This window comes from Astatotilapia calliptera, chromosome 10 (genome assembly GCF_964374335.1).
Source record: "Astatotilapia calliptera chromosome 10, fAstCal68.1, whole genome shotgun sequence".
NCBI lineage: Eukaryota > Metazoa > Chordata > Actinopteri > Cichliformes > Cichlidae > Astatotilapia > Astatotilapia calliptera.
Window position 1 is genome coordinate 14237049 of NC_137431.1, and position 27156 is coordinate 14264204.

The 27156-nt window shown below is 43.3% G+C and overlaps 2 protein-coding genes and 1 long non-coding RNA gene across 6 annotated transcripts in view; 1 reads left to right on the forward strand and 2 right to left on the reverse strand.

Moving 5' to 3' along the window:
- LOC145431545 (uncharacterized) overlaps positions 1–13230 on the forward strand; it is a 39737-nt gene extending 26507 nt beyond the window's left edge. Inside the window, exon 2 of the long non-coding RNA XR_013911892.1 lies at positions 12676–13230. This is a non-coding gene — a long non-coding RNA (uncharacterized LOC145431545). The remainder of the gene's footprint in view (positions 1–12675) is intronic.
- The window catches only part of ltbp3 (latent transforming growth factor beta binding protein 3), a 49693-nt gene extending 23091 nt beyond the window's left edge, over positions 1–26602 (reverse strand). For 3 of the 4 annotated variants that reach the window (XM_080307509.1, XM_026181778.2, XM_026181777.2), the window contains exons 1-4: positions 16187–17320; positions 1356–1628; positions 1110–1273; positions 914–1019 (exon numbers count right to left, since the gene is read on the reverse strand). In XM_080307509.1, the coding sequence (XP_080163635.1) occupies positions 914–1019; positions 1110–1273; positions 1356–1628; positions 16187–16424 (781 nt within the window). In that variant the 5' untranslated portion in view covers positions 16425–17320. Of the gene's footprint in view, positions 1–913; positions 1020–1109; positions 1274–1355; positions 1629–16186; positions 17321–26583 lie in introns of those variants that run through there. The other variant, XM_080307510.1, reaches the window with a different exon arrangement.
- Positions 21605–26646, reverse strand: LOC113031019 (uncharacterized). The gene is made up of 2 exons (XM_026182853.2): positions 25493–26646; positions 21605–25413 (listed from the first exon to the last, which is right to left on the reverse strand). Exons 1-2 carry the CDS (start codon positions 26199–26201, stop codon positions 24461–24463), a joined length of 1662 nt encoding a protein of 553 aa, XP_026038638.2. The 5' UTR covers positions 26202–26646; the 3' UTR covers positions 21605–24460.
- Positions 26647–27156: the final 510 nt, after the last annotated feature.

Here is a 27156-nt window from a genome sequence, read left to right on the forward strand (position 1 = left end):
TTAGTTTAAGTTCCATTTTTGGGTCTGGACAAACCTTCCCTTTCTTTTTGTTTTCTTTTCTAATCATAGTTGTTTGAAGTCTTGGGGTGGTAGCTTGCAAGAGAACTGCCTTAAATTTTCTTTCATGAGACCTGAAATAATAAACCATGGTATTCTCCTCCTCCTTCTTACTGTTCAACTTTCCATCAGGGAGTAAAAACATGCAAAGCTGTTTTATGACAGAGCCGTGGAAACACTGCACATTGTGAAATCACAATGGAAACAGAGGCAACACCGCAGCTTACCTTTATCATCTCATTGAAAAAGAAAAAAAAAGATTAAAAATACAACCAGGTGTAACATAACAGATAGCACTTTTTGCAAAAACAGCTTTTAAAAGACTAACCAGGATCAGGTTTTGTCAAAGGCCACATTGTCTGAAGCCAGAACTGAGAGAGGGAATAATAGCGGAGTGGAAAAAGCACGAGTAGCCAAGATTTTCATGAAATTTGATCTTCTGCAGCGTGATGACAGCGCTGAACTGGGCAGGCCCATAGGAACATGCTTAACTAGAGGGTTATTTTCCACATTCTCTTTTTCTGTCTCACTGTCTGTGTGTAATTCTCATAATTTCTTCCGTTTCCCCCACCTTACCGCTAACTTTCATGTAGACGTTCAGACACTCGTTTTTTTAATAGAGGTACAAAGTGATTGTTTTAATCCAGGGCCATAATTTCAGAAGGTGGAAGGTATAAATTGGTGGGAATGCTTCACATTTTTGGCTCAATAAACAGTAATTTTATTCCCGGGAACACACAAGATGCTGATTTTTTTTAAAAAAATCTTAATACTGTAGATAAAGATGAAAGCTAGAAACCCTAGATGTGTGACATTTACAAAGCTGGTAAAAAAGGACATTTCTTGAGGTACTCACTTGGTAATTTGGGGCACTGATAACATTTGTTTTGTCCCCATGAATTCCCCACACTCCCACAGCAATCCTCCTGATTGGTCAGAACAGGAAGCGGGGTGCTGTTGCACTAAAAGACCAATATTGAGAAATATTAACAATGGGAAAACAAGGAACGCATCTATATTTCAAGTTCAAAACTTCTTACAACTGAACTCACGGCTTGTTTGGGCGTGGTCTCTTGAAAGCAGCGCCCCTTTGGTTTGCGCCTCACCAGGACCTGGCGTGTCCCCGTTTTGTGAGGAGGTTTGATATCCGTTGAGTCGAGTGAGTGAATGATTACGGAGGTGTCTGGCGTGTGGTGAACACGTACATTAAACTGCACTGGAAGAGAAAAATCAGATATGAAAGGAAAGGGAAGAAGAGATATTACAATGTGAGAAGTGCTGAGGCAGACGATAGGTACCTTCTGAGGAGTGATGCCCCGGCTGTGATAAGGGGACGTTGAAGATTGACATTGACGACGTGTGTGTAAACTGGCTGCGGCTTATGCTTGACTCCACAAATTTCTGGCCGTCTGGCTTTAAAGCTACGGGGTACACAGGCTGCTCGTTGCCTCGCGCTGCCTGGGCTTGCTGGAGAGGAAACTGGCAGAGTCGACCGGTGAAGCCGGGAGGGCACAGGCAGTGCTTCCTCGAGCTGCATACTCCTCCATTCAAACACGTCAAGGGACACACAACTGCAGAGAGGAAAAGGCAACAGGCGCAGTCTTAGAAATATAAGTTGATAAAGCATGAATTCATTGATTCACTAAAATACAAGTATTTCATACTTTGAAATCCATCAATATGTATTCATGAGTTTTGTCAGACTGAAAGTGCTGATTTAGGATCCCCTGAGTCAGAGGCAGACTTTTATATGATCTTTCATAGAGTGATGTGAACAGCCTTATGATTCAGTAATGTACAGCATAAGTATGGAAGACAGACCAACGGGTTTGCAGCATAAGCAGGGCAGCGTAAAATCTTCACTTTGAACCGTGCCACTATAAAAAAAATGAATGAGTCCCTGAAGCCAGTCGGCCTGAGCAAGAAAGCAGGTAAAGTCATTGATCTGTATAACGGCTTCACTGTGGCATATGGGAAAGATCTTGAAGTTCGTGGGAAAGCGGCTGGCCTTAAAGGCATATACAGTACTCACTGCAGGTTTATTAGGTTCCCCGCTGTGTTTATTTAAGTGCAAAGTTGTTGAAATTCCCACAATAAGAACAATCGCAGGAAAGAGATAAGAGAGAGAGAGAGAGAGAGAGAGAGAGAGCAGGACTGTAAGAAAACAGCAAGCAGTGATGAATCCACAGAGAAAGATAAAACCCAAACAAGCTAGTGAAGTGGGAGTGAAAGCTTAGTCATGAAGGCCATCTCGTTATTGTGCTTCGATCCATGTTAGGTCTTTGTAACATCCCAAATGTTTGTGATACCTGAGCGTCAGTAAGACTTCCAAACACATGCACTGCAATTATGAATTAACATCATAAGCTACACGTATACTTAAGAGCAAATCAAGACAGTTATTATTAAATGTGCTGCAATTACATCACACAGCAAAAAATACTCACTGGACACTTCATTAGGCACAGCAGTTCGACTGCTCATTAGTGCAACTTGTTTAATCTTATCAGCCAATCACATGGAGCCAAATCAATACATTTTGTTCAAACTGTGCATCAAATAGGAAAAGAAAGATCGTTTGAAACTGCCGCGGTTTTTGGTGCCGGACGGGCTGAGTGCTTTAGAAACTGCTGACCTGCTGAAATTTTACTCCACAGTCGTCTCTAGTGTTTACAGACAATGAGCCAAAAAAAGAAAATATTCAGTTTGTGGCAGAAAATGCCTTGTTGATGTAAGAGGTCAAGGCAGAATGACTGCTTCAAGTCGATAGGAAGGCAGCAGTAAGGTTAGCAGCCACTTGTTACAATCAAGGTATGCAGAGGAGCATCTCTGAACGCACAAGGTGTCACGAGACACTGCAGCAGATGTTGCCTGGTCTCAACATGAAAACATGGAACCATCCTGTCCTGTGTCAACAGCGTAGGCAGGATAACGCCCCATGCCACAAAGTTAAAAACATCTCAAACTGGTTTCTTGCAACATGATAATATGTTCACTGTAGTCAAACGTACGTCAGCAGTCATCAGCATCATCTCATGTGATGGAATAGGGGATTCACATCACAGGTGTGCAGCCGCAGCTGCGTGATGATGTCATGGCAGTATGATTGACATGAAACAGATGCTTTGGGAAAATGACACATTATAACTAAACACATCCAGAAAAGGTGTATAGGGTGCATAACAATGTGACTGTTAGAGCGAAACATCTGAATGATGATGCTCACACAGTAATCTAACAATGAGTTAAAAAAAATAAAGGCGTGTTTCTTCAAGGCAGGGCTCAGCGGTTTGATAAAGTGCACCATTTTTTTTCACAGTGCCGCATAAAGATGTTCATCTTTAAGACAGTCTAAGCTTTCCATCTTGTATTACATAAGAATTTTTTTTTCAGTAAGAGAAATACTGTGTCTGAGCTTAAAAAAAGGAGTCAGTCGGTTAATAAATTCACACATTTTGATAGTAAATCAGGCAGCTGGCAGCAACCTGTGGAAACTCCAAGAGGTTTGTGGTTAAAAAGCAGCTGTGGACACTACTCGTCAGGTTAAGAGCTTTAATGATGCTGCGATTGTGTCTTTAATGTGTCTTTTATGTAAGAGAAAAATCTGAGTATTATTAGCTGTCATCAAAGTCTCTGCCAAAGGAATGTGTGTGCTTTCCAAAATGTTGACCAATTCATTAATTTTAAAAAAGCTAGAGGTCTGTTTGAACAACAGAATCCGACTGCATTTAAGGCCCTTTTTTAGGTTATAAACCAACCAATTAGTCAAGAAAACAAACAAAAAAAAATTGACTGGATGAAAGCAACTGTTATTTTCTAACAAGCAAGAAAGAAACTAGACTTCAAATGACAGGGTGCTCACTTGTGGTGTTCACACAATGTTTTTGTTTCATTTTTCAGCTCCATTGTTCTCACTTCCTCACACCCTCCCTTCGATTACCAAGATCCAAAACTTTTCTCCTATTAATGCAACGCCCTTTGTCAGAATGGTTTCCCCTCGGTTATTTTCCTGCCGTGTTTTCCTCCTTTGTCTCTTTTCGTGTCACTTGAAGTTGAATTACAGCCTCTTTGTTAAATGCACTCACTGTTGTCTTCCTCCTCCTCACCACCGCTTCAGACTTCTGCCTAAATATAGAGTCCACCATCTCTTCTACACGAGTTCTGCTTAATCACTCAAAACTTAAAATCCATTTTTCACCAAACAAACATTCACTATAGAGCTTACCCCTCCTGTATCGCTACAACATTAACTTTGAAGAGGAGAGGAGAGGAGGCCTCTCACTGTTGCTGAGCCAGGTTCGCACACGTGGAAGTAATTAGTTGCGGACTGCCGAGGAGTCTGGGCTGTGGGGTAATTAGGGGACTAGATCACTTTAAGCACAGCAGGGATATCCTCATATGGTGAAAGTCTGGCAGAAAAATGAAAGAACTTCAATGAAACACCCAACAAGTGGCATAAAATATTTTCACTCTGAAGCAACATGGACACTTCAGAGGAAGTCTGCCTATAACACTTTGTGACAGAGGACTTTAACCACTAGGACTGGGTGCAGGCAGCAACATGCAGAATCAGGTGGAAAGGCTCAGGCACAGACTGAAGACTACTTAACTCTGACATAAGAGCTCCAGTTTCCAAGGTTCACATTTCATCTCAGAACTGGATTTCGAATGAGAGGAAACTGGGAAAATGAGGGCCTTGAAAATTGAGATTGCAGACACAGAAAAAGAGCCAGAGGACTTTTTCCCCCGAATCTTACATTAGATTACACAATCTAAACGCACAGAGGCTGTGGAAACGACTAACTGTAGACAGTCTGGACTTGAGCTGGGAATGTGTCTGAATGAGACATGATCCAGCTCCTCAAAAAAGAGAAGAGAGAACATTTTTCATACCTGGAGTTGAATTTCTTGGACTCCTGTGAATAAAACCTCTTGATGTTTTTAGCCTGACGCTGCGCCGTGCTACATGCAACAATGCTGATTGCACAAACAATACTCTGTGGATAACACACATCATCTGCTTGGTGCATGATTATATATATCACATCTGTTGTTTCTGTGACCGGTCTATTTTTACACTGAGTTGTGAAACACACTGGTTTATCTATTTTAAACAGAAAAACAGTCAAAAACGCCAAAAAAGGGTCATTCACAGCATACAGAGATGACAATTCTACGTTGATTTGTTATGACAGATAGTCCAGTTTTTGGAGGGAAAACTCTGTTGTTTGTGTCTTCTGGCTGTTTAAAGGAACAAACTCCACCCTTGAAAGGTTGTAAAATATACTCCTGACGAAGAGCAAAGTGAGCCTGCAGCTCTAATTAAACTGTAGTTTAAAAAAAAGAAGAGAATTTCATTTTAAAATCAAATCCGGACACACCTAAACAGCAAGAGAGACTATAGATGTAGGAAATATCATCAGCTGTGATATTGCAGATGACCTTATTCCTTCCTTTTTGGGCTTCCTGACAACTGTTAAGATGTTCTTCTCTATGTGTTACATGCTGCTGTGAGCGTTTTGTTGTGTAATGTCATAGAAACCCCATATATTTATTTACAAAAAGCATTTCATGGCGCTTTAAACAGAAATGTCTGAGTTAACAGGAAAAAAAAACAACCTGCAACATCTGGAAATTTCAAATTAAGCCAGAGTGAAAGAGCAAAAATCTGAAGATCCTCAAAGAGGCCATTTCAGACAGGCTTTAAAACTTGGTCAGCCCCTGAGCTCCCATGTTATAGTGTTAAAATGCCTAACTTAACAGCAGAAATAAACATATAAATTTGTTTTTTAGGTGTTCGTAACTGGCTATAACTGCCCAGAGATACTGCCATGATGTCTGCTGGGTGGCAAGACGACACAAGCAGCCAAGATGCAACTGTTTCAGGACTTTATTGAAGTCTGGTAGATGATCGTGGGATCCTTTCCATGGTAAACAAAAATGCCTCCATAACAACCAGCCAAGTGTTAAAAAAAAAAAAAAACCTCTGCAGGAGGAGGCTTTATCACTCAGTGGACCATTTAGGTATATGATGTCAAATCTATCGGAACATGAAGACTGTATACGGGAGCAAAGAGGGCATTCTGCAACAGCATTCTCTGGATGACTGAGTCTGTGTTCAGGAAGGAGGAACTATGGAGGTTTTGAATAGCTCATGGCCTTAAGCATATAACATCATCTCTAAAACAGTGGAGTCAGTGTGATGCATGTGCATGCCTGGCTTCCATTGGCACTGGGTGACGTGTTTATTCGTGTTTATTCATGATATGACAGAAGTGAAAATATGAGCGCTACTTTCTGCTCGGATTCAGGGGTGAGGAAGGTTTCCAGGGTCACAAGAGTCACGTATCAAGTTAAAGCTCCGACGGCAGGTGGTATTACACCTGCACTTCGTGCCTTTATTATCCTGACGCACAAACCTCCGCTTCACATCTTCCTCCTTTAAGTTCGAGCCATGCACAGACTAATGTTTCCTGATTTTGTTTGTAAGTGGGTGTGTTTGTTTGTGTGAGAGTGCTATTAAGTCAAGGGTGTATCGCCTCCTCAGAATGCTGCTGCGGTGGAGCGACTGCACCACATTACAAGCTGAAATGGGCACAACGTTTAAAAGCTGAGATCATAACAAAGGGTTTTACTCTCCGGCGGACTTTCCCTTTAAATCATCACCTCGGCGTTCATTGGCAGAATTTATGACCCAAAATCGCTCAGCGACTCTGTCTGTCAGCTAGCTTAGCCTCTCGGAGACAGACGCCCTCTGTTTTCCACCACACCTTTGTCTTTACAGATCTAACACATTCCTGAACCGAGAGGTGGTGTGTTATTAAAAATCAAACGTGCTTAAGAGTTATTTGGTGGTCTAGATGAATGTGAGGCATGAACAGGGCTGGCTGTGTCAGTGGCGGGATGTGGAACATGTGCATCTGAAGCAACTACTCTATCATGAACAATATTTTCCACGTTAAAAAAACAACTGAAGAAGTAGAGAACAGTCCATGATTTCAACATTACTCACTGCTAATCCATGCCAAATCGATCCACATAAAGTTTTTAATAGATAACTTTGTTCACTTCAGATCATGTAGACACACCGCACTGCCATTTCATATTTTTGATCTATCTTTCCAAAATGTGGTTGGAGTGGAGCTAAGAAAGCATTTGAAGTTGACCTTGTGCTTTGCTGTTATGCTTTCAAAACCTAATTTAATTTTGAATGCCAGCTTCCCCGTACGTTCCAAGAGTCAGGAAGCTTATAATTTTCCCACCCACTGCTGACTTCAGAAGAAAGACACGAACAGCACAAAGAGACAGGAGGGAGACTCCTTGTCTTCAAGCTCTTATCATCAGCACTTCAAGTGATGGACAAATGAGAGGGAACAAACAGTGTATTTATTATATATAATAAATATATCATATTAAAGTGAGGGAATAAAGCCACACGAGAGAGATGTAAAATCCACAGACTAAAAAATAAGTGGATTATTGCGATTCCCAGACACTTATTTCTTTAAGAAAAAAAAACAGATTGGTACATTCCTCAGCTCCTACGTAAGCAAGCCCAGTGTAACGAGAAAGACATAAATAATGTCCAAAGAAAGCCCAGGAAGACTCGATCAGATTGAAAGATCTGAAAAGTTTAATGATGTTAAAGAAAGAAACAAAGAAAGAAACAAAGAAAGAGTTGCCCTTTGAGTACCCTGTGAAAAACCCACCCACTCACTTCTGTCTGTCTGGAGATGACGCATCATCAGCCCCCTCCCTCCACGGCGTCCTTTCAGCCGCAGCCGCACCCTCCCAGCACAAAAACAACAAATTACAGTCCTACAGACTGCAACTCACTGAACTGAAAGCTACCCCACATAATCTTGAGCCATACAGATGATACAATGGCCCGATCTGTCCCCGTCTCTCACTACTGTCCTCTGGCCAAACTTAGCAAGCTAACCCGTCTGAAAGTTGGTGATGACTCCCGCTGAGTCACTTTCACTGTGATTCAGTCCCTGGATGGGTTTTTGGTCCCAGATCTTATTGGCCCGTACAGCTGCAGGAATACAGAGTGTGACACCACCAGGAGTTGTTTTTAGACTGGTGGAGCTTTCAAATTATTACTGAGTAATTGTGAAGCATGACACAGTTGGTAGTTGGTGTTTATCTTCAGTGGAAGTAATGATTACATCAAACTGAGTGTAGAAATATCTAAAAATGTACTCCAACATGTTTTTTTTTTTAATATTTCTTCCACGTAGTGAGTAATTCTCATCAATATTTTATGAAAATTCCACTTGGTGGTTTATTAAAGTGGACCTTTTCCTCATTTATCGCTCCATATTCATAGTCCTGGACTCTACTACAGTAGAGTGGGTCAGTAGCTTTATATGAGTCACAACTGCTTATTTTTCTCATACTGTACCTTAATGCAGCCTCTCGGTTCACCCATGGTCCAAAACAAGCCATTTAAGCCTTAAAAGGTGCCTTAAGGCCACCCTTCTTTCAGGTCAGCTTTCTCTTAATTGGCTGTTGCTTGGCTTGGCTTCAGATGCAGTTGTTTAGTTTCCACAAACACAGCCGGGTGCTTGAGGGTACTGCCACTAAATCAGGTTCTAAGTAAACTAACTGCAAACCCACTAAAAAACATAATTTGTCAGACTTGATTGGGCAGTCTTTTAAATCCATCCATCCACAGTCAAGGCCGAACCTGATCCAGAATATAGGAGCCTACAAAGATTACAGCAGGAAGTCTGAATATTTGGTACAATAGGTCAGCTTTAGTGTTCACAGTGAAACATAAACACTGCTTCTTTGTTTTTCATGGCCTCTGTGGTCTCATTCTACTATGGAATATGAAAGTGGTGAAGCTCAACCTAGCTTAATGCCTGCGAGTGGAAAACTAGATTTAACCCCGTGACCCTGTTCTCGTCTTTTAAAAAGTGCTTCCAGGATTATTTCTGGTTATATTTTTTTCTTCTCGTTGACCTGAGAGAACTGTGACTAAACAACACCGGCTCCCATAAACAGTTGCCACAAGAGCCGGTGTTTAAAACGAGAAGAAGAGAATGGCTATCATCATATGACGTGCTTCCCTTTACCATCAAACCACGTCCCCAAATACACCCACCGTCAACTGGCACTGTGAGACCACATACCACGCCAAGCAAGGGACGACGCATGAAGTGGGTCAGACTCCCGCAGCTGAGCCAGACACTGGGAGTAAATGACATAATCACCGCCTTATGAAAACACAAACCTGCGTACACATTCCTCCTCCTCCTCCTTCTCCTCCTACTCTCCCCCTGTAGAGCTCCCGCTCCTCCATCAACCCCCAGAAACTCTGGACGGCCTCACTTTCAGCTATCCAAACAACAGTGCTGCCCTTTGCCAGAGTCCAGCACTGTCACTGAAGGCTTTCATTACCTCTCTCTCTCTCTCACACACACACACACACACACACACACACATAAAGGCTAAAACAACAGTTTGTTAACATTACAGAGACGGGATGATGACAACGACGACTGCTCCCGAGAAACAGAAGCAGCCGTCATTAAGGGGGATCAGTCTGAGTATAGGGAGGGCCGCGATTTCCCAGATCTAAATCAAACCCTGCCTTGCGCAATGTGGTTTTCACATGTCATGGAAATATGCAACCACACTGCGCAGCTTTTTAGCGGGCACAAATCCAGCGTTACCCCATCACGCCCCTCTGGCACATACGTTTTGTGGAAAGAGAGCAAGAGAGTCAGATAGAATCTTGGCACCGGTGCAGATGATGTCATCTAATGACTATCTAAAAGCCCCGGCTATAAGGACTGCAGGGCAGGCAGGTAAGAGTGCTGACTGTGCTCTGCTGAGATTATGTCAGATACCTGTGCTGTGAGATACTCAGCACTGGAGTGCGTGGCAGGTAATGTCTGCAGGGTGCTCTGTCTCAGGCCAGGGCAGGAGGCAGCGCTGGCGGAGGCCATGTTATTCTATTTACCCTTCCTAATCGCTACAGCTACAGGGTCTCTGCTCGGTGTGGGTACAGTCCCCAGCATTCCTCTCAGTAGCTTTAAATAACTGCTCCATTCCCCCCTCTCACTACACAAATGGGAGGAGAGTGTTAAAGATGGCAAAGAGGGTTGTTTGTTTGAGCTGGGTTCATTCAGCACACCACTCCTGGACACAGTCACATGCAAAAAATATACACGCCGTTGCCCTGAGACGATTTAAAAGAGAGCACCTCTAATTGCTGCTTTGTTTCCACAAAGTTCATTTAATGAGATGCTTTTTTTTTCTCTTTTTCTTCACGCTGAAAAGTAGGATTAAAGCGTTCAGAGCGGCCTGTAAGACTAGAAAAGCGCTACATAAATGCAGGCTATTTAGAGTCTGATTGGATGGGGAACTCCGGCTTAAGATCATGTAGATGTTGGCTCTGAGTGAGTGTTGTGGTGCAAGCTTGACTAAAGTAAAATTTAAAAAAAAAGGAAAAACTGACTGTGGAGTTAACCTTTTTAAAAGGCCACGCTTCACTGAGGGGAAGCTGCACTGAATCAAAACAAAGTGACTAAAATTGGGTGTGTTTATCTTTTAAAAGATAAAGCATTTTCACAGCTTTACCAGTTGGATCCACTTTTATGAGGGGAGCCCACAGTGGAAACAAAGGCAAAAAAAGAAAAGGTTAACGAGAACACAAAACCTCCCAAATAATTACAAGCATTATTTAAATGGACACACGGAGGTTACACTTATTTAGATTAAAACTCAGCCTTGGCAACAGGGTCAATGGCCAGCCTGTAAACAGCAGCCAAAGGTAAGAAGCTTTCGTGATTATTAAGCTGGGAATGAATGTGCCCGAGAGTCCATCGCTCATGTGTGTTTGTGTGTTTGTGAGTTTGTGAGCACGGGAGCCGTGCCCAGCTTTGCCTCTGAGCTCAGTCCAGCCTGTGGCAAAAAATCCGGAGTGCTGCAGGTTTCTTGGTTGCCTGTGTTAGACCGCTTTCTCCAAAGTTTGGCATGACAGAGAAAAGAGCGTGTGGGGAAGAGCAGAGGGCTTTGAAAGGTAAAATAAACTTGCCTCCCTAAAGAGAAAGAAGGAGAGAGAAAGCAGAACCAGCCTTGACTGCTGTATTTAACTGACTTGTGTTCATCTTCAGGCTCCCATGGACCTCTGACCCATGCCAAGGGAAAACCAAAACAAACCACAAGGCTACTACTGTCACTTTACCCTAAATACAAAACCACATGGGAAATCCTCAAATAGCCATTTCCACTTGTCATGATGCCCATTTTAGGGGACGCAAGCCCAGACTGAGCTATGATAAGAACCACTTCCTGTGCAAACGAGGCCCCGCCCCCCCTCACAACATTCCCTTAGATATTCCAGAAAAAGATGAGAATCTGGAGCTGCCTGGCAACAGCAGGCCTGATAAAGAGGAGATGCAGAGGAGAGAGGAGGCTCAGCGGGCTGTCTGGGAGCTGAGCAGCTGCTGTCAGGAAGGCAAGATATATTGGATGCCTCCGTGCTAGCAACAACGAGAAACATTTAGACTTGGACTAAAAAAGCACGCCTTAGTCAAAGCAACCACAGTATGTGCACTGCTTTTATGTAGCCATTGATTCTGAAAGAATATCTCCTAAAAGAAATACATAATTCTGACAAAGTACAAGACGTATAAACTTTGAGGCGCAATAACCAAGAACCAAGATTGAAAGTGTTGGGGATAAAGGAAGTTTTTAAAAGGGGTCATAGCATGTGATCAGCATAAGCTAAGGTCATTCACGGGTTTCTCTGTGAAGTGAGTCACATGTAACTCTTTCATCCTTTTTAATATTTTCCAGACTCTGAATGCTAAAATTCAACTTTAATAAATAAAACAATATGTATTCTGCAATAGTTTTATCGCTGTCATAACCACCTAACCCCCTGCAGAGCCCTGTGATTACTTACATAGGCACCATGTGGAGTCCATGAGGAGGGCAAATTGTATGTTGCTGCAAACAGTTCTTTTTTCTGCCTGCCATGCCTGGAAGGAATTCTTTGCTTTCATCGGTTTTATAAAGTGCAAAGTGAAATGCAGATTCATTTATGACACATGTAATCAGCGCAAGCGTATCGACAAAACAAATCGGATGTCGTAATCTGATGGCCGATCCTGAATGGGACATACTTAGCAATAAAACGATGTCCTGTAACGTCTGCCTGTGTGCAAACGTTCTCTTATAGAAAGTCCAAATGAGCAGCGTGCTGTGCAGGTGATTTATATTCATGTCCTTTAGGTTATTCACACTGAGACAATCTGCTCTGTCTGAACATCTGGGTGGTCGCCTCTCCGTCTGTCTGTCCCAGTCTGCAACAGCATAATGACATCCCGCGCAGATCAAACAGATTCATTATTTCTATTTATTACTTGATTTACATTTTGGATAATTGCTGTTTATGAACTAGTGTATTTTTAAACATAAAGAAGCTCGGGCCTTTACGCAAACAAAGCTTCTGTGGTATATTGCTGGAAAAACAGAGTAATTGTTTAAAGCTGCTCTAATCTATGCCATACCTTTTTATTTTAGTTACAGTACTGCGCCAAAGTCTTAAATCACCCCTCATTTCTTTATGTTTTGGATCTTTCTGCCTTTTTTTTTCAGTTCTCTCAAGATGATCCCACACTGCTTCATTCATGTTGAGGTCTGGGCTGTGGGGAAGCCAATCCATGACTACCAGAAATGTAGCTCCAAACCATGATAGATGGCTGTAGACACTCACTGTTGCTTCTCTCCTGACCTCCTCCATACATGCTGATGGAAATTTAAACCAAAAGTTCCAACTTTGGATTCATCTCTCCATTAGACTTGCTGTCACTAATTTTCAGTCCAGTTTTTGTGTGAGCAAATCTGAGCATTTTCTCTCTGTTCCCCTTGCTTAAAAATGGCTTCTTAACCGCCATCCTTCCACTGAGACTGTTTCTGATGAGGCTTCGACAAACAGCACATGGATCAACTGAGAGATCAAATGAGTCCTGTGTCAGGTGTTTGCTGGATTCCTTCTTACTTCTTAAGGACATGACTTTCAGATCAAATACACCTGCTGTAGATAGTTTTTAGGCCTTCTTCTGTCCTCTGCTTGTCCAGTTTCCTCAAATTTGTTTAATGACACGCTGCACACCATGGTGAGTTTTCAGCTAATAAATCTTTGGGAATCCCCTTGTTGGTGAAAATTTATTCTTTTGTATTTGTTAAACTGTGTTATCTTTGCCATTTTTCATAGATTCAACTAAAGAAATTAGTAAAAAAAAAAAAATTGGATATTTTAGGACATTTTGTTAGTAACAAAGTGCTTACAGATAGAAATTGGCTCTTTGCTAAGTTGTCTGTTATGTGTAGACACAACATTTGTTCATCCCTTGAGCTAGCTGCCTGTTTTATGCTTGAATGATACATAGGTCAGCGTGAAGTGACTTAACAAACAAACAAAAACAGTCAGGTACAAGCACTGTGCTGAATATGTTTGGGAAAAGCAGCCAATGTCCAAAGAAAACCTTAGAGAGATCTTCAGAAAGCCTGGTGAACTGTTGCTCGAGACCACTGGAAAAAATGGTCTGGTTTCTTAGAAGCAAAATATAAAGAAATGGGAGCCAGCTCAAAAGTTTTGTACAGTAACGTACAAAGAATACAAATCGTGCAGAGTGATTTCACATCCTTTAGCTCAGCCGCTTTAGTTTTAAGTGCCTGTCACTGGCTGAAAAGTCAGAGGATCAACAAACTGAGGAGGGTTTTATGATCACCATAAATACACGCACTGTACCTGTATTATTTAGCTTTTGATATATTTAACTTTGGATAACTTCTTTGGCCTACTAAAACAGAACAAACAGAAGTAACGAACAGGATTTCACTTCCCTCTTTCAGTTTAATATAAAATAAATGACCTATTTTGCCGTGGAAACACAAACTTTTGAGAACATGTCAAGTAAAGCAAAGCAAAAAGTCTCAGTGAACTACATTATGACTAAAAGTGTATCTTGGTTCTGAATGTGTTTGCTCTTTAAAGACTCTTCTTTACTTCTACAGACTGACAGGAATCATATTTTCTTTTGTGGAAAAGTTTTGTTCAGTCTGGGCGTCAGGCTCGCCGTTGCTTACATCATAACTGCTCAAATATGGAAAAGTCTTCATATTGTTGCTGCTATAGCCGTGGCCGTTTTAACACGGGAGAGAGAAATTTCCACTTGTCCAGACCACATTCCAGCGCTCGCGCTGAACAGCACACATCTCCTGTGCAAGCTGGAGTCGACTCCTCGGTCCCTCTCTGCAAAATACTCCGATAAACGGACGGATAAATCCGGGAGACGGGACTGTGTGACGACATGATCTCGTTATCCAGACACACTGCGAAACAGCATGAGGCATTCCAGGAATCCGACGCGTCTCTCTTGAATTACTTTACACAGAAGCTCCATAAAACGTGACGTACCACAAGGAAATCGGGGGGAGAAGAGGGAAGACTGATGCCGGAGCCAACTCTTTGCCTCTACACTGTGTCAGAGTGGAAGAATACTGTCACAGCAGTGCAAGTACCATTCACTTGGCCTCAATTGAATCCAGCCTGCTTCGACTCCAGCTACGACTCTACACGCAACTGCAACTCTGTGCAAACCTGTGTGTGATGAATGCAAAATGCACCACAACCACAACCTGCTGCTGCCACTCCTCCCTCCCCACAGGCATTGTTTATTTTTCATCCAGCAGCTCTGCATCTTAGTTTGGTTCTAAGAATTCAGCCAATAAAGGAGAGAGAGAGCACATAAGTGGAAGAGGAATCTATATTTAGAAATATGTGAGTTTTAAGAAAGAAAAAGAAGAAAGAAGCCGTATCATGTTAATAAATATATTTATTACTGAGCTGTGCCGTGCAGCGTAGTGTATTAGCTCACTTTCATTACTGTTATTGAGTTAATTCACTGTCAGACTGCGTTAAAAAGCTCAATCTCACTCTGTATACCGAGCCACTGAGGGTAAATCCATTTGTGGAGCGGCACACTGATGTAGACTGCAAGGCTCCAAGTCTCAACCACAGCTGATCTGATACAGCACAGAAACAGCTCCACTCATGCCAACCAGACACTGGAGTGAGGGAGGTGGGGAAAGTATAGATCTTAAGAGTACATTTATGTGCCATGTAATGAGCCGTGCCTTACTAATTAAAGTGTAACCCAGGAACGTTTTCCAGATGCAGCGGAGGGTAAACCTCAGCTCACCTCATCTTAGCCACCTATTTATTTGCACAGTTTCCTCACATGAACCCACGGAGCCTATCAGCAGCAGGTATGGAACCAAAAGGCCTCGAGATGATCAGATATGCTGGCTTTGAACCAGTTATTTTGTGGATTATGGGCCATTTTTTGTGACATGGTGTTGGTTTTGATTTTTAGGTGGACTTTATTGCTTCAACTCGCGCTCGTGCTATCAACTAACCTTGAAATGAGCTAAAAGTGTTTCAGATTTTCAGGCATAACCTTTTCTTATAGAGAAGCACAGTTGGGCCAGTTTTAGGTGTTTTATGGAGCTCCACATTGGTATAATAAGCTATTAAGAAAGTCAGCTTTTAAGCAAACAAACAGGCCTCCCTCACCTCTCTACAGGGGCGATGTGCCAAAAAGTGATTTCCATGGTTTCTCCTTGTTTCTTATGTCTAATATCTTTACTTATTTTGGTAAAAAGATGGAGGGCAACATGATGCTGGGGAAACTTAAAGTATGCCTATAAAATTGTAATGTTATATTTGTTACAGTTTCTGCTGTCCTGTTGGCCAGATCCCTTATGAAGATTGTTTTTTATCTGCATAAATAAAGAATATATAAAAGTCACTTTGCCAAAAACCCTCCAGCTTCGCCTTGTGACAGAAATGTTCCTTCTGGCTTTAAATGGCAGGACATCAGTCATGATATTAGATGTGTTTGGCATATTTTTGACAGATTGAAGGCCAAGGAGGCATTTATAATCGTTTAAATAATCGCGATCATTTCTTTTTGCAATTACCGGAAATCCTTTTTTGGCACAACAGGGATAACCACAACGTAAAAGCCTGGGGTCAGGACAGGGCTCTCACTAGACATTTAATCGCCCTCAGCCCTCATAAGAAACTGCCTCTGTCACTTACCGACCCTGAAGCCCGGTCCGGTGAGCGTGTCGGCCCCCTGCCCGTTCTCCGCGATCAGCGTGGTGTTGTTGCCCTGCTCGCAGGTATCCTGGCACTGCCCCTTCAGGCAGACCCGCTTGCAGATGAGAGGAGCGATGACCACCTTGAAGCGCTCGCGTGTGGAGGAGCGCTCCGTGCACCACACCAGCCTGTGGACGCTCAGCCAGATGACAAGCAGATGGGAGATCAGAGAGGGCATCCTGGCATCCTTTCACTGCCCTCCACAGAGACCCCGGGACATTTAATCACAAGCCGAGGGTTTCAGCTCCAGCTCAAAGGCGCCTGCTTTGTTAACACAGAGGGAAACTTTTGACGTCTCATACGGTGGAGGAAAAAAAACAAAAACGTGTGTCCTCCCTCCTGTTTTCTTCTTTGGGAAAAATAAAATCAGTTCCCTCGCGTACCCATGTGATCCATCTGCAAAACCGACGCGTTTGGCATCCTCGGTAGCTTCTCCTAGTTGCGCTCGTTCCAAAAAGTTGCAGGAGTTGCTCTTTTGCTTTTGTCGCTCTTCCTTCTTCTCGCCTGTTGCTTTGGAGGGCTGGAGAGGAGTGCGTATGTGGGTTTGGAAGAGAAAGAAGAGAGGGAGGAGAGGAGGAGAAGGGGTGAGCCAGCCCTCTCTGGAGAACTTGGCCGGAGGCCAGCCAGGCGGTGCAGGAGCAAAGCTGAAAGTGGTTTCCTTGTTGGTTATTTCTCCTCTAACAGCCCTCCTCTGCACAGCTGTGCGTGTCACTCTCAAATAGAAAAAATAAAACAAAACATGGACACAGGCTAATAATTCACTCCGTGTTCGTGAGATTCTAGTGCGTGAAAATGCACTGGCCTCTCCGAGGTTCCTCTCTATGTCTGTAAAAATATCAGCCAGTGTGCATACACTGGTCATAACATGTCATTACGCCGCAGTGTGTCACTGCACTACATCAGTAATTGTATTTGAATATTTTGCTTTTCACTTGAAGCTAAAAAATATCAGTCATGTGGATTTCTTCAAGATTTTACAGGCAGTCTAATATTTCTTGTATTGTGTGATGAGCTTCTTTATATTTCACAGCTCAGATATTTAAATAGCCGTAAGGATGTCCAGAAGCACGGTACAGCTGAAAAGCCAGTATCCCAAGGACCACTGGTGCTGAATGACATATAAATGCTATATACATGCTTACAGCCATTGTGTGTGTATTCCAACAGCATTGTCTTTTAAGAAGAGTTCACCAGGGGTTTGAAACATAAGGCTCGGGGACCAGAATTAGCCAGCGTTTTCTGTCCAGTCGGCTGGAGTGTAAAATGACAGTCTTTGGCAGGCTGATATGAGGCCTTAGGTTTGACACCTGGTCTAAATGCTGGCCTACCTACAGTCCTGGCCTATCTATGATGGTAAAACCTTCCACTTTCAAAATGACAGCAATGGGTCTCCTCTGTTTCCAAATGCTTACAGAGTGCTGTTAATAGAAGAGGTGATGCGACCTGGCATCAAATCAAAACTGAGCATACACTTTTCAGAAAACACCTTTCTTACTTTCAGCATTTAAATTTGTTGGCTCCGCAGCTAATAGATGCTTTTACAGTCTGGGGTTATAAAAGCATCTATTAGCTGCTGAGGTTTTTGCAACAACTGCAACAAATTCCAGTTTTCCATTCTTGCCCTCGGTGTGCAGATAAATAGCGCTCAATCTCGCAGCCGCCCACGCCGACTGAAACAGATTAAAGTCAGACGGCCAACGTGACACCACACAGTCTGCAGCGCTGAGACCTGCCTAAACACTTAATGCATGATAAGTTCAGCTGCGACTCTCGCCTGGGACGAACGAGCGTGCTGATTAATCACACTTCAAAAAGTAAAAAAAAAAATATATGAAGGTGCAGCACGGGGGCTAGTCAGTGTCTGGGGGTCATGTGAGCAATGGGTGAAAGTGAGAAACAGACAAAGGGAGGGGAAGAAAGCAAGCTGAGTCACTTCCTCTCCAAAAAAAGTGAATGTGTTTACTTTTAGTCGCTGAGGAAATGACTGCATGGGCCTACAGAGAGTTCACGAGCCGTTCTCACATGTCTCTGAGCCTCTGCTGCTCACCATCATAAGGTCACCGACTGCCAAGACACACACACGTGCACACATGCACGCACACACAGAATGAAAATACACTGCAGGTCAGACAAGAACCCATCCTTATTGTTAGTACAATATAATTACTTCCCATCTGAAAACTGAAACCCTGGTGATATTCTCTGACAAGCAGACAATAATAACAGACAGCACGGACAAATAAGCAACCTTATTACACAATCTGTGTGTAAAAAGAGCTGAAGATGGAAATTCAATCCTTTACTTGGATAAAAGCAGCAACGCAACATCCAAAAGATGAAGAATGTGAGCGACTAAAGCAAAGACTACTTAGAGCAGAGTGCCCCGAACAATAATAAACCCTTCTGCTCAATGTGTCCCGGGCCTCTAAGTTAATCAACACACAAAGTGCAGTGAGATAGTTAACATATTAGACTGCGTCTTTATTTCTACAGCAGCTCGTGTTTCTCTATGGAAACAATCAGAGCCATTTCCACAGACAATGCCAAATTTTTAAAGCGATCACGAGGAACTACACTCAGCGGCGTTGGAAGTTTTATCAGGTTTGGCCACGAGAGAATCTCAGTGAACACTCAGGAGCAATGACAACAGCTTAATGGATCTATGGCAGCCTCTGCTGGATCACTTGCCCAGTGGTTTAAACAAAGACGTCCAAAGGGCACGTTGGCTCCAGGTGGAGTTTTCTCTACAGAACAGTAAGAAGAAATTAGTTTCGGTGCCGTGCACAAAGAGTCTTATTTTTTTTGGATCAAGCCTGTGAAGCATATTGGCATGATTTACGATACATGAACTATATACGGTTTTTCTTAGGAGCAGATTAGACTGTGTATCAACACAATTTGTACTCTGGATTTTGTGCTTTTATCCCCAGAACGGTCAGTGATTATGACTGTTTATCCTTTACAAGGTTAAAATGTGTAGTTTCTTTTCCAAACTGGTCTAAAACAAACCCACAGCTGCACAACTTGAACTCAATGGTGCATTTTGAGGGAATAATCACTGCAAAAACTTGTCCTGGGAGATTAGCTTTTAGACCACTTGCCATAAAACTCATCACACTGGCTATTGTTCCACCAGACAATAGATTGCAGTAAGTTTAGTGATCCTGTAACTTTTTTATCTACTGCACGTTGAAATTTCTCTTTGTCCATTTTATTTATTTGTGACCAAACAGATACAACAAGGTGCTGGAAGCATTTCTCAGAGAATTTCGTCCATATTGACGTGATAGCATAACACAGTTGGTGCAGATTTTTGGGCTGCACATCCGGCATGTGGATCTCCTGGTCCAAAGGTGCTCCGTTAGGTGTAGATCTGGTGGCTGTGGAGGCTTTGTGAGTATAGCAAACTCACTGTCATGTTCAAGTAACCAGTTTGAGATTATCTGAGCTTTGTGACATGATGTGTTATCCTGCTGGTAACAGCCATCAGAAGATGGGTACACTGTGGCTGTTTAAATGATGCTCATTGGTCATAAGAGGCCCAGATTGTGCCAGGAAAATATCCCGCACACCATTACACTTCCAGCAGCAGCCCGAACTACTGATGCACAGCAGGGTGGATCGATGCTGAACCGCTACCATCAACACTCATCAGCAGGTAACCTTTTTTCCAATCTTGTATTATTCAATTTTGGGGAGCCCACATTCTTTGACCCAGTGTGGTCTTCTGCTACTGCTGCTGTAACAAATCTCCTTTAAGGTTTTATGTGTTGTGTATTCAGATGCTCTTCTGCACACTGATTGTGACCAGTGATTATTTAAGTAACTGTTACCTTCCTATCTGTGGTCGACTCCTTTGTCACGTGGTGTGAGCAGAATCATCTGCAGCTCAACGTGGCAAAGACCAAGGAATTGATCGTGGACTTCAGGAAGACCAGGAAACACTTGACCCCTGTTTCAATCCAGGGGGTCAATGCTGACATTGTGGAGGACTATAAATACCTCGGTATACACATTGACAATAAACTGGACTGGGCTAAAGACACCACAGCACTTTACAGGAAGGGCCAGAGTCGTCTCTATTTTTTGAGGCGACTGAGGTGCTTCAACATCTGCCGGACAATGCTCAGGATTTTCTACGAGTCTGTTGTGGCCAGTGTGATCCTCTACGGCCTTGCATATTGGGTTGGGGGGGGGGGGGGGGGGGGGGGGAAGCAGGCTGAGGGTCGAAGATGCCAACAGACTCAATAAACTGATCCGTAAGGCCAGTAATGTTGTGGGGATGGAGCTGGACTCCCTTAAGGTGGTGTTGGAGAGGCGGATGTTGTCCAAGATAAAGACAATGTTGGATAACACCTCCCACCCACTCCACAACATACTGGTCAGTCACAGGAGCATGTTCAGTGAAAGACTGAGGTTACCAAAGTCTACATGTCTAATTTAACTGAATTTCTGCCATGTGATTGGCAGATTAGACATTTGCATTAACAAGCAGCTGAACAGGTGCACTTACAATAGCTGGTGAGTGTATACCAGAAAGTACAGTTCTTTGATTGGAACTGTATCACAGCATTAACTATCCTTTCTCTGTGTTAAAGGCTCATCCAGCTTTGAATGGATAATGTTTGCGTGAGACGTCCCAAATATTTTTGACAATCCCAAACATGTCTTTAGCAGTATTTTATGCAAATGCGTTCTGGGAGCTATGACTGCTAATTATATCAAGACGTATCCAATTTACGCTTACGAATCAACACATTTATGTGCTATGAACCTTGATGAGCGTGACCTCCTCTGGAGGGGATATAACCAGGAGGGACCTTGATCTGTTTTATGGCAAATATTACAAAAAGAAAAGAGTTTTAAGTCTTATAGTGTAGCCAACAATGTTATGGAGGAAAGCATTCTCATTTTTTTCAGGTCCATCTAACCTGTTAAGTTTCTGTAATCGTACCAAAGGCTAACTTATACCTTAAACAGCAGTTTGGTGTTTTTGAACACAGATGTCATTACTCAGCACTGCAAGGAGAGCAAAGTGTTATTTGGGATCTGTGTCTGGGTGTGACCACACCACCTACACAATCTATTCTGGCAGCGTTTCAGGCAGTGTGGAAACTCTCCCCCCAGGCTTAATGCGGTTTTTCCTGCCATAATACGACAAAACAATAAAATGAAACAAGATGAAATGGCAGCTTTACATGGCTCAGTGAGCAGTTAGGCGGCTGATCGAGCTCACAGATTATTTACTACCTACACACGATATAAATTATCTGGGTGTGTTTTGGCTTTAAAGCAACTTTTTCCCCTTTTTCCCCTAAAAAAACCCCCCAAAAACAAAACAAAAGAGAGAAAAAACAATTATAAACAAGGCCCTTTAATATAGTAACATGTACAGTATGAATGTGAAGTGGGTGAACAAATAAGCATAAAAAAGTAATTCATTTCACATTTAAACACTGATTTCTTAGGGAATAATGCCATTTCTGTTCAAGCCTACATGCAAAGGTCCCCCCCACCCCTCAAACCCACCCATGTGTAATACAAAAAACAATAAATATGCTTATCTGGGGCAAAGACTACCTTCTTGGTATACACAGTGACAAATATTTAACACTTTTAGTGTCACTTTAAAATGACTTGTACATAGAATAGTTACATGGAGGTCGTTATAGTAGTACACATGTTAAATAACACCACACAGTTTAGCTCAAAGGGCTGAGAAGATTAATGCTCTGCTGTTAACACCTGGTGCGCTGTAGCATCAGGAACAAGTGTAACTGGGTTACATACATTTACATGGTATGTTAGTATACTGCTGCTTTCAGCACAATGTGTGTTTCCTTTAAAAAACAAAACTGTTGCACGACAACTTAAGCACAACCCTTACTAAACCGAATAAAAATGCTCTAACTACATTCTTATATACACAAACAGCTGAGAGGCATTGTTGCCAGCGGAGGAACAGATATGCACATGCAAGCACCAACGTCTGTCTGCTAGCGACTGCCTAGTAACAATGATACAAGTCCAGAAAAAGAAAATCTTTCCAGACATACAGTAGCAGCGTGAAAAAAACAAAACAAAAAGAATAAAATAAAAATGGAATGCTAAACTGAGGTCCACGGGGAGACGTTATTTAGCGAGAAGAGAGAATAGGAGAGTGTTTGAGCTCCTGATGTGGTGCACAAAGATGCCAGCTAATTGCCTTCAACTAGTCCTGTATGATTTGATAAACAAATAAATGCACTGAGTGATTTCTTCAAAACAGGATGTCTTCGACACAGATAATTTCCGTTTGATAACATAACAATTGTGGACCGATGAGGGCTCTGCACAGTGACGGGAAGAGATAAGAGAGGAGAACTGGCTGAGAGAGAGAGAGGGGTGATGGCTGACTGAAATTTGGCTCACGACACACACACACACACACACACACACACACACACACACACACAGCTGAAATTACACTTTAGCTTTTGGTCTGTTAGTGTTTTATATGGCATTGCTACAGCCTTTCATTATAAAAATGAAACAGCAGGGACAGCAGTGGTGTAATAAAAACAAGCATACTGTTGTCGTTTTTTAAAGCAGCATATTTTAGATTAAAATGTTACCGTTTCCACCTATAGAGGGCAATAAAGTATCTACCCGGGGTTTTACTGAAGTTGTCAGTGAAAGAAATCAGATGCTTCATTCACTCACATTCAAACTCTGATGAGCTTTTTTGCCCAGGGATGCTTTGGCGTGCACACTGGAGCAGCCGGACATTAAACCATCAACTTTCTGATTAGTGGATGGCCCGCTCAACCTCCTGGTGACTGTATCTCAGAAGGCATATTACTAACAATGTTACCAAGAACATGAGCCCTAGCACCTTCATAAAAGAAATCAGGATAAAAGTTGGTCGACTGGGCCGATTGTGATCCGTGACCACTGAAACAGCTTGTGCATATAAATCTGGCTTTAAATAAAGCATGAGCATCAAAGATGAAAGGAGCAGAGGTGGGAAGATATTAATATACCATGAAAGGAGACCATCTTGGACTACCTTGGCTATAAAGCCATCATAGTTTACGCAATTTGAAAGTTGAGTGTTAAGGCCTTTATACATTAAACATGTAAAATTCACACAAATATTTTGTGCAGCCTCGCTTGTTCTTAATGCAGCCGTTCATACCAACCAGGTATGATTTTTTTCTAATTTTTCGCATGTGCATAAACAGAGCTGACCAATCAGATTACTGCGTTTTCCAACAAGTGTGCTCAAAGCGCACACCGGTGCTGAACATACAATTATATGGAAACAAGAAAATAATATTATTTTACCTCAGACACACAACTAGACGCTGCTCCGGGTCAATCTGCTCACTGAAATGATTTCTCTGCCTCCTCAGGTGTTAAATGTTCTTAAATGTACGAAAGCTGCCGTGATACAGCTTCAACTCCTGGATTAAACCAGCTTGTGAGAACTGGAGAAAATCAGAATCATTGTTTCTTCTTCTTGATGTCGATTTGACGTTACATGACAAATTCGCATCCAAAATAAATTCGGATTTTTGTGACATTTTTCCACAATGTGCTTGGTGTGTAAAGGCCTTTATCTGGTACTTCAGCTGAGGGAAATTCGCCCACATTAGACATTGGTCAGTTTCATTGATGTGATTATAAATGCCCAAACCTGATCAATTTATTATGATTTTAAAAAAACAAAATAAAAACCTACAAACTAAATATGCTGTTACCAAATCCTTTTTCTGTAACAGTAAGGATGCCTTCATTATTGTGAGTGTTTTATAAATTCATGCCCAGCTCCGAAGTTTTTTTTAAATATTCTTCCTTTTTTTTTTTCTTTTACATTTTTTGGCTTGTGCCCACATCTGCAATAAATTTCCCAAATTATTGCCAGAAAGTTTGCAATCCAGCAACTTCCCGGAATCTGTACACTACCTGCACTGCTCCATAAACATCTGTATGAAAGAACAGCTGCTGCTGAAGAATGTACCGTGGTAATTTAAAACTAAGCTTCACATCTAAAAGTGTAACACTTTAATATCTTGGACAAACTAAGCTCCAAGGCTCTGGTTATATGTAGCCTGGTTCATCACCCTAACACTGCGGAGTGAAGGTGACCTCGTGGTCCATCAAACTACACAAACACATCAGTCTGTGCTTTTTTTAAAAACACCAACAGCGAGGCACCTCTTTAACCTCCACCTAGACACAGTCTACAACTGAGCTGTCATCCTCCTCAGCTCCCCACTCCCCAAACCTCATCTGCGGAGACGGAGCTGCTGGATGGAGGTTATTAATGTCGTCCATGGCGTCTGGGTCGGCGTCTTCATTGGTGCCGATTCCCATGTGACCGCCTTCCTCGCGGTGCGTGCGGATGTGTTTCCGCAGAGCCGCAGGCTCTTTGAAAGTGCGGTTGCAGAAAGGGCAGCAGCACGGCCTCTCTCCGGTGTGGATCAGCTGGTGGTGTTTCAGGTGCTGCAGGCGACTGAGCCGCTTCCCGCAGATGGCACACACGTAGGGCTTCTCCCCCGTGTGGGTGCGCCGATGTTTACGCAGACCATCCAGGTGGCGGAAGCAATTTCCGCACTCTGAGCAAGAGTACGGCTTCTCCCCCGTGTGTATGCGCAGGTGGGTTTTAAGCGCCCCTGACTCGCGGAACCGACGGCCGCAGACTCCACACGGGTATGGCTTCTCGCCTGTGTGGATGCGGATGTGCTTCTTCAAGCTGGAGATCAGACGGAAGGTCTTTCCGCACTCCAAGCAGTGGTGAGGCCGATCTCCAGGGGGCTCGACCACTGCCGTGTCAGGAGCTGATGGTCCTGCAGAGTCATCAGCTCCGCCCGATGAAGCGCTGTCACCTCTTCCTGCTCCAGGAGTCCTAGCTAACTGTTTCTGTCCATTAAGTCCGCCCAAGGCACTACTGCATTCACGCATGGGTCTTTGGTGACGCAGTGGGTGAGGGAAAGATCGCTGGGAACCTGCCTCTCCTCCAACTTGACCGTAGCCAAGATCTCCCACGTTATGTGACGACCGTTCTCCGTCCCCCGTCGCTATGCTGTCCTTCCTGTTGGGTTGAGTGGAGCCTGAAGCTGGTCCCTGCTCCTCTTTAATCTCAAATCTGGACGCTCCACCAGGTCCCTGAGACTGCCTCTCGTCTATAGACAAAAATAAAACATGTACATCATTACCATGTTTGAACACAGTCATCAATCTTTGCAAAAGCTCCACACTCACCTGGTCGGCCAGAATCGGAGCACATATGAGATGCATTGGATGTGAAGGAGTCCAGAGCGTGGTTGGTCACAGAGCCATCTGGCTGGATTGAAAGCTGGCACATTTTGTACTCATCTCTTGGTTCAAACCCATGAAGTGACTCATCCACAGAGCCACCAAGACCCAAGTCGACACCCGCTCCATTCACGTTTCTGGGGTTCTGGTGGTCCCTGTCCAAAGTCATGGAAGCCATGGAAGACAGCGACGGGGCAAACACTGACTGACTGATTGACTGAGGGCCCGTGTAGGACACCTGAAGCTGATCTATGAGCTTCTGAGCACTGCACAGGCACTCCTGCAGGGTCTTCAGCTCCCTCTCAGACACTTCCAGGCGCACTTTGAGCCTTTCGTTCTCCTGCTCCTTATGCAGCAACTCCTGCTGAGTCTCATTGAGCACTAGCACCACTTCCCCGAGCAGAGTGTCCACTGCTGCGGACATGGCGGTTTGGATGGTCGGGGCGAGACGCGATTTGAGCGACGTTACAGTCACACTGCCCTGCGAGCCTCCGTATCCACCCTTGTCGGCTTTGCGATCGTAACAGGACTCAATCCTGTCGGGGATGCTAACAGCGCTTTGTTTGCGGTTCCCACTGTGGAGCGAGCTGCTGCCGCTGTTTGACGGAGAGGAGGAATCCATGCTTCCAGCATAGCCCGTCCTCCTGGAAGTCATTATTATTATAATGCAGTTAGCTAGCTGGTATTCAGTCAGCTAACGTTTACACGCCGCGCTCCTGAAAACAGCTCACAAATATGAGCACCAAGAGAGGGGAAACTCTGCGGGTTTTGTTGCTTTACTGTGTGAGAGCAATGACTGTCAATGACTACATGCGCCTCATTAGCTGTTTAACTGGCGCTGCCGACAAAAACAATGTAGGTAACTCTCCGCTGGGCCTGGCTCTGGCCCGCTCTCTGCAGGAGTAACAAGGCCAGACGGCAGAGGACCACTGCTAACGCTGCGGCCCCGATGGAGAGGTGTGCTGCCGCTCTTTAGCTGTCCTAATAAAGTCTACGAGTTATTGTTCAAAACACGTCCACTCTGCACAGCGACTCACCCATCTCCTGCCTCCGTCTGCAGCGACTGTAAGCGCAGGCCCGTCGCGTGTTTGTGACGTCAGAATATGGGGGCTCGTTTTACCCAGGGTAGGGACTCGCAGGAGGTTCTGCGCACCTAGTGACTTATCTTGCTTTAATCTCACAAAACATTCGAGTTTAGACACGTCCCAGTTCGTACATTTTTTTCTTTCGTTTTCTACTTCTACCCTGAACTACAGCTACAAAAATGAATATCAGATTCATGTTTTGGGGAGTACTTTTTAAAATATGTTCTTCAGTGAAATAGAAAAAAATCCCTGTAAGTTCTTCTAATTTTTTAAACACCCAACTGGCCACAGTTTTGTCAGCACTTTTGGCAAAGTTTTATGGGCAGAACTTTGTTCTACCAGAAACTGGATTTGAAGAATTCAAGTTACAATTTAGATTCAATCCGAGGAATTCAAATTCGAATTTAACTTATTCAAATTCAGTTTCTGATGGCACAATGTTCTGCCCATACTTTTAACCGTTCTTTTTCCAGGTTGGTTAAGAATGTACAGCATCTGTAATGACTGTAAAAAAACACGTATTGG

Coding starts and splice junctions, on each gene's coding strand:
- LOC113031019 (XM_026182853.2), bottom strand. CDS start 26,201: ATGACTTCCAGGAGGACGGGCTATGCTGGAAGCATGGATTCCTCCTCT. Junction 25,414..25,492: donor CTCCGATTCTGGCCGACCAG/GTGAGTGTGGAG, acceptor TTTTGTCTATAG/ACGAGAGGCAGTCTCAGGGA.